We start from the raw sequence: 12,865 nt of genomic DNA, 5'->3' as shown, positions 1-12,865 counted from the left end.
CACTGTTTAATCTACCCATATACCTTATTTCTTCTCTACCCTATAGGTAACCATTTACTTTCCTTTATTTTTCCATTTAAAATATTTTACATATATTTTACATATAGTTATTTAAAAAATATTAGCAAATGATATTTTACCCATTCCCATGTTTCTTAGAAGAGCAGTAGCATGATACGCTTTTCCACTTCTTTTTTTTATTTTACTTCATATACTATAGATCCCTCATTCCTTCTTGTAGCATAGTGTGGAGATTAAATTTTTGGAGACATCCTTAAAGACAGGATAGTTGAAGCTAAGGGAGGATGGATGAGACAGTCCCCAGATCTAACAAGAATGTACAGAATTGGAGAAGGAAGAGTGGGGTGGGATCCAGAGGGCATTCGGGGATAAGAGGATCTGGAGGTATCAAGGAATCCAAATGATTTCTAGGAAGTAGGAGTCAATCATGTTAGAAAGGTAAAAGATGGTAAGAGCTGAGAAAAGGCTGGTTTGAACTAATGAAAACGTTATCCGGGTATTTGGAATTTGGCCAATGTAAAGCACTAACTGAGGGGGAATTTTTCCCCCCATGTTAAAAAAGATAACACGAGGATTGCTTATATGTACCTTTAATACCTTTTCTCAGAGAGTAGTGCCACCCTCTACACAGTTACCCAAGCTGGAAACAAAGGAGCTATCTCTTCTTCACCTCCCATATCCAGTTCATCCTCTGAACCAGTTTTACCATCAATCTTCCTCATTCATGCCCACTTCCACCTAAACCACTGAAAAAGCCTCTTACTTGTCTCTACTGAAAGCACTTACCCCTTTTATGATCTGTTCCGTGTATTACAGTGACAGTGATTTTTAAAATTGCAAGTCTGGCCATGACACTTACTTAAAAGCTTGTAGAAGACTTCTTCAGACAAGGACCAAAATGCCATGTGATCTTGCTTGATCCGGCCCCTCTGCCTGCCTTGCCCCTAGCTGCTTCTCTTGCCAGTCTTCCCTTGATCTCTGCACTTCAGTCATACTTTCTGTCAGTTCTTTGAACCTGCTGTACTCTTCTTGCCAGGGGCTTTTGTACATGCTGTTCTCTCTGCCTACAAGTCTTTTCATCAGTAATTGATGATTCAACTTGCGTATCTTAGTGTTAATATGATCTCCTTAGAGAAAGCCTTGCCTGGGTCATCTCTCACTTTCTTCAACACTCCAACCCCACTAAAATGAGATCAGTTTCCCCTATCATGTGCTTTTATAGCTTCTCATACTTTTCCTTTATGGCACTTCTAGTTTGTAATTATATATTGGTGTGATTGTTCCAGTAATGTTTGCGTGTCTCAAGTTTAATCTCAGCACTACTCAATAAAATCTTTTACTAAGCTCACTTTAAAGATGAGCATTCTAAGTAACCTGCCCAAGACTACCTAGCTAATAAGTGGGCAATGGGGATAGGAACCCACACTCCCATCTATGAGATTTGGTATTAGTAAGGGCAGGAACCATGTTTGCTTTTCCACGTTGGTAAATCCTCAGCACTTAGCATAGTGCCTGGAGTATTTGATATATGAATGAAGGACAATGCCATATTTCCATTTTATATGTTTATAATTTAAAACATGTCAGTTTAAATTTACAAAAACTGTTAAGATAACTGATAGAGGCAAGTTTGATTGGTATATATCATTTTTATATGACTAGTTGTTTGCCCAGCTTTTCATTTTTCTTAAAACTTGATGTGACATGTTTCTCTTATCAGGTGTGTACAAGCTGTGAGGACAACGCAGAAGCTAATGGGTTTTGTGTAGAATGTGTTGAGTGGCTCTGTAAGACATGCATCAGAGCTCATCAAAGAGTGAAGTTCACAAAAGACCACACTGTGAGACAGAAGGAGGAAGTATCTCCAGGTAATAAATTGGTTTTAATCTCTTTTTGTCTCTATCCTTCCCACTCTTTTCTCCCTTCCTGTACTGACTTTGTTTTGATGCACTTGTAAGCATTAAATATACTCTTGTTTTTTAATATAAGGAGGTCTGTATTGTAATTGAAATTTGAAGACTTAAAAATGTTGTTAAATATGAATAGATACAGAATCTTTCTGCCTGATATACTCCCAACCCCCCTTCCTGTAAATGCTTTAATTTGGTGTAAATGTATAGCAAATGAAAAAAAGAGTTACTTTTTAAACTTATCTTCTCTCATCACTTCTCTTATTTCTGAGGTGTGACAAGAGGTGGGCTTAACAAAAGTTTTGTAACTCTTTCCCCTCTGATACTGTTGTGGTAAACCTGGTTCATGGTATTTGATAGGTAGATAACTAAAGAAGCTCTTCTTTTTATGTAATATATGGTTTCTCAGTTTTTATTATTGTGTTGCTTATAAAGTAAAGTTTACTAATGTATTCTTTTATTGTAGTAAAATATATGTAGCTTGAAACTTGCCATTTAAACCGTTTTTAAGTGTACAGTTCATTAAGGTACACTGCATTACATTACATGCAGTTTGTTAGTGTACGGTGCATTAATGGCATTCACAGTGTTATGCAGCCATCACGTCTGTTTCCAAAGTTTTTTCATCATCCCAGAAAGAAACAATCCCCAGTAAATAATAATGCTTATTCCCTTCTTTCCTCTGCCCCTGTGAACTTACAATCTACTACTTGTCTTTACGAATTTGCTTACTTCTGCAAGTGGAATCATATAGCTTTGTCGTTTGGTGTCTGGCTTATTTCACTTATCACAGTATTTTCAGGGTTTATCCATGTTGTAGCATTTATCAGACTTCATTTGTTTTTATGGCTCATTAAATATATTTTTAAAAATTATTTTATTGCTTTTAATTCAAGTCAACCAGTGTTTGTATGTCTATTCAATATTCCAGGAACTTTGCTATGCATTAGAGATGTAAAGTGAATCAAACAGATACTTTTGCCCCACAGAAGTTATAAGTATGATGAAGACTACGAACAAATGAGCAATCAGTTTGGCCTCCTAAGTTCTATGGGGGCACATGAAAGAAGCACCAAACTCAGATTTGGGGATTTAAGTTGGAGGCCAAATCTGGGGCTTGAAGAAGGAATAGAAGTTCATCACAGGAAGGAGAGGGCTGGGGAAAACTGAAGTTACTTATCCAAATTTCCAGAGGGAGACAGTTGAATGTAGCTGGAGAGTAAGATTCAGGAGGAGGAGGAGGAGTAAGAGATGAGGCTAGGAGTCTGGTGACACAGGAAAGGGGGATATAATTTCTGAGGACACTAACGGGGAAAAGACAAAAGAGTAGAGGCCAGGTACAGATTCAGATAAATTGAATAGATGGTGCTAGAAAGACTTCCCTGTTTTTGTGAATTCAGTTATCTATTGAGAAAGAGAACAGAGGAAATAGGATGAAAAGGTCAGGTATGTGTGGGATACTTGAAATAACTCCGGTAAAAGAGAGCTCCAGCTTCAGAAACACATTGTTTGGTAGCATCCAGGTTACATTTGATGTATAGGCCTTAAAACTTCCTCCATCGTGGAGCGCCAAGGTGGCTCAGTCGGTTAAGTGTCTGCCTTCAGATTAGGTCGTGATCCCGGGACCCTAGTCCTATGTCCGGCTCCCTGCTCCGTGGGGAGCCTGCTTCTCCCTCTGCCTCTCTCTGTGTCTCTCATGAATAAATAAATAAAATCTTTAGAAAGTATAAATAAATAAAAATAAAACTTCCTCCATCGGGGCTCAGCAGTGTGCGTGTGGGTATAGAGAAGAATTGAACTTGTTTAGGGTTGGGGTTCAGCTGCATAGGCATTGCAGAAGTTCAGTAGAGTGAGATGTACAAATAATGGCATATACTAAAATGAAGGGTTGTTTTTTTTTTTAACTGTATAAAGGAAATGAAGTTGATAGTGTCATTTGATAGAGTGAAAGAAATTGTTAGGAACCTAGAGATTATTGAGGCACAGTGAGAATAGTTAAGAATTGGAAGGTTCGAAAGTAGAAGTTATTAGAGTGGATGTTTGAATTTATGATTAGAGAAATGGAACAGTTATGGATGATCAAAACTAGGGTGGGGGGCGCCTGGGTGGCACAGCGGTTAAGCGTCTGCCTTCGGCTCAGGGCGTGATCCCGGCGTTATGGGATCGAGCCCCACGTCAGGCTCCTCCGCTATGAGCCTGCTTCTTCCTCTCCCACTCCCCCTGATTATATTCCCTCTCTCGCTGGCTGTCTCTATCTCTGTCGAATAAATAAATAAAATCTTTAAAAAAAAAAAAAAATAGGGTGGGACCATGATGTGAGGAGCTAAAATGGCGTATAGGTCTCTGGAGATGAAAAAGTCTGCAAGCCTTGTTTTTATGTGTTAATCTATTTGGACTTCTAAATCATCCAGAGTGATGGTGACACTGAAGACTAGGAGGATGACTGAGTCAGGATCTAAATTCTTGGATAAGTAAAGGAAGTCTATAAATGGATGATATGATATTCTAATTACCTTAATCAGAAGCTTTGTAGTTATTGTTGAAGAGCACAAACCCAGAATGTCCTAAGCCAACTAAAGATGTATGGTCACTCTATGTACTGTGATTCCTAGATGACATGCACATCAAGGAGAAGGGTACAGGGGAGCTGTGAGAATATTCACGTTACTAATACTGAGCCATTTTTGCATTGCTAGAATTAATTGCGTTTGGCCTTGATGTGCTTTTAGTGGTCTTTTACTATATTGCTAATTCTCTCTAGTTATTTTCCTTCTTTTTTATGATTTTATGCATTTTTTCCTGCTTTTTGATCTGGCTAGATAGGTTATCTTTTGTTGTTATCCACAGAAACAGCTCTGAAATTTATTTATCTAATTATCCTTTATATATTTTTAGTTCATTATTTGAACTTTTATTTCTCCCAGCTTACCCTAATTTTAAAGTTCTGTTACTAACTTCTTTAATATAAATAATTGTTATTTATTTTTATCTTTTGTAGAATTATAAGTGTTTAAAGCTTAATATAATGTACCACTTAGATTTCTACTATTTGTTAAATATTCTGCATATATGGGGCCGCCTGACTGGTTCAGTGGGTAGAGCATGCGGCTCTTGATCTCAGGATCATGAGTTGAAGCCCCACGTTGGGTGTGGAATCTACTTAATTAAAAAAAAAAATTCTATTCTGCATTTTTGGTTACCATGCAGTTGAAGATTTACGAATTTTTACATTTGTTATTTTCTACTTTGGTAGTTATAAATAATGATATGGAAAGAAGGCCCTGATGTATATTAAATGCAAAAAGCAAGTTGCTTAACAGTGTGGTTATTATGAACCCAAGAATTCATTAAAAGGAGAAAGGAAAATGTTCCCATTGCTTGGATTTTTTTGTTTCCTGTTTCAACTTCATAGTTTTATTATGATCAGAAAATGTGAGTCTGTGAACTCATTCTGTGTGCTGGCATACATGTAAGGTTTTGTAAATACTGATGGTACAACTAACCCTTGAATAACATGAGGCTTAGGGGTGCTGACCCCTGCAAAGTTGAAAATCCACGAAAATCTTTGACTCCCCAAAACTTAACAACTACTACTGGTAGCCTCCTATTGACCAGAAACCTTACTGGTAACAATTAACACACTTCAAAAAAAAATTTTATTGATTTATTTGGGAGGGGGGGGAGAGTGCGAGTGCTCATACACACGCATGTGCTCACAAACGAGAAGGGCAGAGGGACAAGCAGACGCTCCGCTGAGCAGGGAGCTCAACTCAGGGCTCGATCCCAGGACCCTGAGATCATGATCTGATTTGAAGTCAGATGCTCAATCAACTGAGCCATTCAGGTGCCCCAAAACACATTTTGTAAGAAGTGTGTGTGGGTGTGTGTGTGTATTGTATACTGTGTTCTTACAAAGAAAGCTAGAGAAAAGAAATTGTTAGGAAAGCCATAAGGAAGAGAAAATACATTTACAGTAACTGTACTGTATTTATCAAGAAAAATCCATGTGTAAGTGGACCCTGCACTTAAAACCCATGTTGTTCAAGGGTCAACTGTGTATGAAATGTCAGATAAATACAAAATTTATATTCAAAAACGAAACCATAAAATTTCACTGTAAGAGAAAAAAGTAAACATTTTTATAATTAGGAAAAAGCTTTTCTAGAAGCAGTTCTCCAAAACTAAAGCCATAAAAAATAAAAACAGATTAATTTTTCTATGAAATGTTTTAAGGATCTTCTTGGAAAAATACCATAAACTAAGTCAGACTGGAGAAAATATTTCTAAAATCTTTGGCAAGCAATATATCAAATGTGTCTACAAATTGGTAAGAAAGACAATTAGATGGAAAAATGGCAAAGGTTATGAACAGACAGTTCTTAAAAGAAATACAAATGGTTGATGAATGTGAAAAGTTTTCTGTCTCAGTTATTAAAGAAATATGTCCAAAGATAGTGAAATTTTTTTTTCTATGATGTCGGCAAAGATTAAAAACACTGACCAAACACTGTTAGTAATGTAGGTAATAGCCACTCTACAGTGGTAAGAGTACAAATGGGTACAGGTTTTTTTGGAAGATCATGTACTTATATTTGTATAAATCACCCTTTGACCCAACAATTCTTCTACTAGGAATTTATCTTTGGAAACATTCAATGTCTTATACATTTCCTATGTTTATTTCAGCATTATCATACAATATTGAAAGATGAGAAACATTCAGATATCCACTGCAGGGGTTATATTCACTGGATGAAATACTATGCAGTTAACAAATAAGTTGATATATTTACTAGCACAGAAAGGTATCTAATAGGGGCACCTGGGTGGCTCAGTCGGTAATTTGATTTGAGCCCCGATTGATTTCAGGGCTCAGGTCACGATCTCAGGGTCGTGAGATTGAGCCCCACATCTGGCTCCAACACTCAGCCTGCAGTGGGCTTGAGATTCTTTCTTTCCCTCTGCCTGTCCCCCTGCTCACATGTGTGAGCATGCACAGGTGTGCGTGCTCTCTCAAACTAAAATAAGAAAGGTATCTAAGAGTTAAGTGAAGAAATCTTACCAGACAGTGTGTGTAATGCCGTTTTTTCAATTTTATAAAACAAAGTACCTACTAATGTATGTAATTATATACATAGGAAAACAACCAGAACACATGCCAGGTTATTAATAGTGGTTATTGCTGGAAGTGGAATTATTTCTGAAATGTTTGGATTTTACCTTTGATTATTAGTTAAGTAACTGATGTTTACTGTTTAATCAATCATTATAATTACTTGTATTCTGATTTGTTTTTATTTAACATTATAACATAAGCATTGCTCAGTTTTATTGTCACTCTGGATAGCTATTAAGTTATATGGCTGGGGCATCTGGGTGGCTTAGTCAGTTAAGCATGGACTCTTGATTTCAGCTCAGGTTGTGGTCTCAGGTCGTGAGATCCAGCCCCCTGTCCTTTTCCATGCTGGGCATGGAGCCTGCTTGAGATTCTCTCTCTCCCTCTCCCCGTGCCCCCACCCCCACTTGCGTGCTCTCTCAGGAAAGAAAGAAAATTGAAAAGAAGTTACATGGAGGACTATAGTATATAGTGAAAACTTCATGATTATTTCTGTGTTAATGGGTACCCTCTGTAAGGATTTTTACAAAAGTGGGAAAATAACTTTTTCATCACACTGTTTATACATTTTTATTAGATTTTCTGAATTCCATTTAAAACATTCTCCTCCCATATTTGGAGTAGAAGGCATCCAGTCGGCTCACACTCACTTACCTGGGCTATTTTCTTAAGACTTTTTAATTCCATAAAGCATATTTTTAACTATATACTTTGTTTTTCTCCTGAGTTAATTTGAATTTCTGGAAGAAAAGCTTATTTATCTTTTCCTTCTAAAGTGCTGAGAATACTTAATATTTTTTTTTCTTTTTTTTAATTGAAGTATAATTGACACACAGTGTTACATAAGTTTCAGGTGTACAACATAGTGATTTGACAAGTCTGTATATTATGCTATGCTTACCACAAGGTAGTGACCATCTGTCACCATCCAATGCTATTTTAATAAATATAAATCGTAGTAGTAGTGATGGTGTCAGAAACTGTTTACAGCTCTTTTATATCTTAATGGATTCAAATTAAAATGAATAATTATGTAGTATTCAATTACATTAATTTTCCTCTTTTTGCCTCCCATTGTTTCTACAGAGGCAGTTGGTGTGACCAGTCAGCGACCAGTGTTTTGTCCTTTTCATAAGAAGGAGCAGCTGAAGCTTTACTGTGAAACATGTGATAAACTGACATGCCGGGACTGCCAGTTATTAGAGCATAAAGAGCATAGGTACTGCCATCTTTAATTATATACTTACATTTATAATAAGCTTTTTGAGGAATAGAGAACTGCTGGCACCCCAGCCAAATGGCAGTCAGCAAATAAAGTTTTGTTTGGCCAGCAGTATGTTGGCTTGTTCCAGGGTTTTTCAACTTGGTCACTATTAATAGTTGTGGGGGGCATTTCTGGTTCATTGTATGGTGTTTAGCTGCATCTTTAACCTGTATTCGCTAGATTCCAGTAATATCCTCCCAGCTGTGACAACCAAAAATGTCTCCAGATGTTGCCAAATGCCCTACAGAACAAAATCACCCTGAGTTGAGAACCACTGGCCTACACACTGTTTGAAAATAAATGTTATTTGTTGCCAAATTATTGTTTGTAAAATGAGATTTTACATGAAGAAAAAAAATTCAGATCTTTGGGTTTTTGAGAAAATGGAACCTGGTATGGCTGTGGGCCCCATACACTTGTAGGTGGAATTCATTTTAGTGTTCTGTAGAATGAGACATACCTTTCCCAATTCATCATAGTTCCTACCGAAGCTTATTTTTAAATCTGACCTCCCAAAGGTATTTGAGTCAGCAACCACTGATTTATTTAAAATAGTAAGATTCTGATTGATACAAATAAAATTGCTTAATGGTCTAGGCTCACAAACTGATGGTTATCAGAGGAGAAATGGGTGGGGGCATGGATTAATTAGGTGATGGGGATTAAGGTGTGCCCTTGTTGTCATGAGCACTGGGTGTTGTATGTAAGTGTTGAATCACTAAATTGTACACCTAACACTAATGTTATTTTACTGTATGTTAACTAACTGGAATTTAAATAAAAACTAAAAAAAAAAAAAAAATTATCTAGGGTCACAGTAATGGTAGCTAGTCAATTTAGACCAAACCATACCAGTGACAATAACCAGAAAACCTGGACAAAATACAGAAGTCATTGATAAAAAATTTTAGAGCTTATTAGTAAAGAATTACTAGACCAGGTTGGAGGGGGAACAGAGAATGATAGGAACTTTTTTCCCTTTGAGGCATTTACCAGGAGATAGGGGAACACTTCTGATAGGCCACAGGGCTGGGAAGGTAGGGACTGGAGTTCAGGGGTTACAGGGGTTGAAGGCTTCTCCTTGCCTTGATTTGGAATCCTGAAAGTCTACACTATTACAGTAAAGAAGAACTAGCTACTAGAAAGTTACTGACTGGGACTGAAGCCTCAGCATCAATTTTTTTCAGCACCCAGAGATGGAGTAAATTGAAATCATACTGCTGGTGCCCCAAGGTGTACCTGATAGAATCAAATGTAAATCCTTTCAGAAGAGAGAAAACATCATCTTCTCCCTTAGGTTTATTCAGTGATGAATTTTGCAAGATGGTCCAACACAGGATTAGAAGTAAACGAGTATTCTAGGAGATGTAAACAATGTGAACAAAACCTAGCAGATACAACAAGTGATATAAAAAGACCCTTAGGGCTGCATCTTTCTATATTGAAGATAAGAGACAAAATGGAAAATTTGGGTAAGGAACTGAAAACTATAAAAAAGAATGAGATGGAAAATCCAGAACTGAAAATTACCATAACTGAAATTAACTCATTAGTAGCCATAACAGATTTGACATAGCAGGAAATGAGAATTAATGAACTAGGAGAAAAGTGAGAAAATACCCAGAATGAAGCATGGTAAACAGAAGGATGGAAAGTAGAAGAAGTAATACAAGGTGTAACTTGGGCCCAAGAAGGAGAGAAGATGGAGGAAATGGGAAGGAAGCAACATTTAAGGACAGAGTATAATGGCTTAGAATGTAGTAATACTGAAGAAAGATGTCTAGCCCATATTTAGGAAGCCCATAAATCCCCGGCAGGATAAATATTTTTAAAGTACAAAAAGAAAATAATTACAAACTAAAATTTTATACTCAGTGAATATTTTTTAAAATGAAAATTAATGAAAGATGCTTTCAGAAAAAATAATCTAGGATAATATATCCCCAGTAATCCCTCACTAAAGTATACCTCAGGCAAAAGAGAAATGGTTGTTAATGTATCGTGGAATGAGGAGCAATTAAAAAGGTAAGTATGAGTAAATCTAAATAAATGTTGACTTATGAAACAAAAATGTCTTATTGGTGTGTGTCATGTGTGTGTTTTGTGTATTACACAACAAACATGTTAGGAGGATATGGAGTTCATGTTCTAAGACTGAAGAGGGTAAAAAAGTACAAATTAATATTAGATGGTAAGTCCAGATCTGTATTTTGTAATGTCTAGAGTAATCACTAAAAGAATAGTGAAAGTGTCTATGATTATCAGAGTTAATAGAGAGGGGAAGTGGAATAATTAATCAGTCTAAACACAGGCCAAAAAAGACAAAGAACAGATGGAATTTAATAAGGACTTTGTAAATCTATAAGTATATTTGTAATTATAATAAGTGTAAATGGATAAAATGTTCCAAATTAAAAGATTTCATCCTGGATAAGAAAGAGAGTAGAAAATCTACTATTTGCTTTTTATAAGAAGAACAACTAAAACCTAAGCATATGGAAAGAATAATGGGGGGGAAATGCGCTACACAACATTAACCAAAGGCAAAGTGTTATATTGAAGTGCCTGATTTGAGATAGAGGGACACTTTATACAATAGAAGGCTCTCTTCATTTAAAAGATATACCGGTTTTATACACACACACACACACACACACACACACACATATGCGCGCCCATAGGCTTAAAATGTATAACAAAAAATGACAGAACGTAGAACAAATAGACAAATCCATAAAATTTCCATGGGAAATTTTAACATACTTTTTTCAATAATTGACAAAATAAGCAAATAAAAAATCAGGATATTTCAGTAAGATTCAAATAACCTAATTAGCAAAGACTGTGTGGATATTAAGGAACACTGTACCTAATAATACATATTATTTTCAAACATCAAAAGAAAAAATTTAATTGACCACATGTCAGGGCAGTCTTAAATTTCAGAGGGTTAAAATCATATAAAGTCTTGCATAAACTCAATGCAAGTAAATCTAGAAGATAATAATAGATGAGAAAATTCTCCAAAAATTTGAAAATGAGGAAATAAAATTCGTATGAAAGCTAAATGCAGCAATGCATGATCCCATACTGCAGCCTGGACTAGAAGGGGAAAAGTGATTTAAAGGACATGGACTGAAACAAGTGATGTAACTAGAATATGATGTGTAGAGTAGGTGAAAGTATTATCTCAGTGTCCATTTTCTTACATTTAATTATTATACCGTGGTTGCATAACAATACCCGGTGTTTAGGAAATGCATACTGATTATTAAGGTGTTGAAGAGCTTTGATGAGTCAATATTTGAAAAACTAAGCTGTATAAAGGTATAGATCTCTGTACCATTGCAGATTTACTTGGAAATTATTTCAAAATAAGCAGTGAGAAATAAATGTAAATAAAGCATCAAAGAAGAAATCCCAGTGGATATTAGAAAATATTTTTATCTGAATGATAGTGGAAATAATGTCCTAAATATATTGTTAAGGCCATGATGAGAGGAAAATACATATCATGAAATGTGTATAGTAGAAAGTAAGGATAAAAAGTAAATGCACTAAACATTTATCTCAAATTAGAAAAATGAGTATATTAAACCCAAAGTAAGTGGGGAAAAGGACATAATAAGGATAAGTGCAGACATTAATGAAGTAAAGTCAAAAATCAAATCATTCAAAGACTAGTAAATTGACAAATTCCTTTATGAGTGACTGAGAGCAGGCCCACCCAGCTGATACCAGGAGCAAAAATGGGGCATCAACACATCTGTAAAGGCATTTAAAATTATGAAAAGGATATCTTTAATAGATTTGAAAATTTTTACTTGAAAGAGGATAATTCTTAGAAAATAAAACTTACCAAACTAGTACAAGATAAGCTAGAAAATCAGAATAGGCCTTTAATGTAAATCCATAATTTGTAACTTTCTCACAAAGAAAACTACAGACCCAGATGACTTAATTGATGCATCAACATAGGTGTGGTAAAAATAACACCCTGAAATACATACAACCTTGTCCAGAGAATGATGAAAGAATGAATTCTCTCCAACTTGTTTTATGGGGAATGAAAATAGAAAATGGCAGACTAGTCTAACCCATGAAATGAATATGAAAATTCTAAGACATAAAAGTAGGAAACCAAATCCAGTAGTATTGTGATTTTGGGACAATATAATTGCAACCAAGTTGGCTTTGTTTTAGGTATTCAGAGTTCATTTAACATTTGAAAATCATTAATGTAATTCATATTAAAAGAATGAAGGGAAAACACATGATGATTTCAATAGACAGAAACAAACATTTGTTTAAAAAAAAAAAATGCACCCATGGTAGAAGATCTTAGCAAACAAGGAATAAAGGAAATTTCCTAAACCTAATTAAGGTTATCTATAAAAAGAACTAGAAAACACCATAACTGGAATATTAAAAGTTTTTAGATTGAATTTAGGAACAAGATAACAATGACCATTTTGACCATTTCATTTAATGTTACACTGTACCAGGATCCCAAGGAGTGCATTATGTACTAAGGAAATCCAACAGAATTAACTG

At 35.6% G+C, this 12,865-nt stretch overlaps 1 protein-coding gene across 2 annotated transcripts in view; it reads left to right on the top strand.

Moving 5' to 3' along the window:
• The window catches only part of TRIM24 (tripartite motif containing 24), a 92,858-nt gene that overhangs the window by 41,017 nt on the left and 38,976 nt on the right, over nt 1–12,865 (top strand). For both annotated transcript variants that reach the window (XM_040643957.1, XM_040643956.1), the window contains exons 3-4: nt 1,742–1,889; nt 8,134–8,266. In XM_040643957.1, coding sequence (XP_040499891.1) covers nt 1,742–1,889; nt 8,134–8,266 — 281 coding nt within the window. The remainder of the gene's footprint in view (nt 1–1,741; nt 1,890–8,133; nt 8,267–12,865) is intronic.

The sequence above is a fragment of the Ursus maritimus genome, unplaced genomic scaffold, assembly GCF_017311325.1.
Source record: "Ursus maritimus isolate PB19 unplaced genomic scaffold, ASM1731132v1 scaffold_3, whole genome shotgun sequence".
Lineage (NCBI taxonomy): Eukaryota > Metazoa > Chordata > Mammalia > Carnivora > Ursidae > Ursus > Ursus maritimus.
The sequence above is the reverse complement of the archived record's forward strand: the minus strand, read 5'-3'. Positions and strand labels throughout refer to the sequence as shown.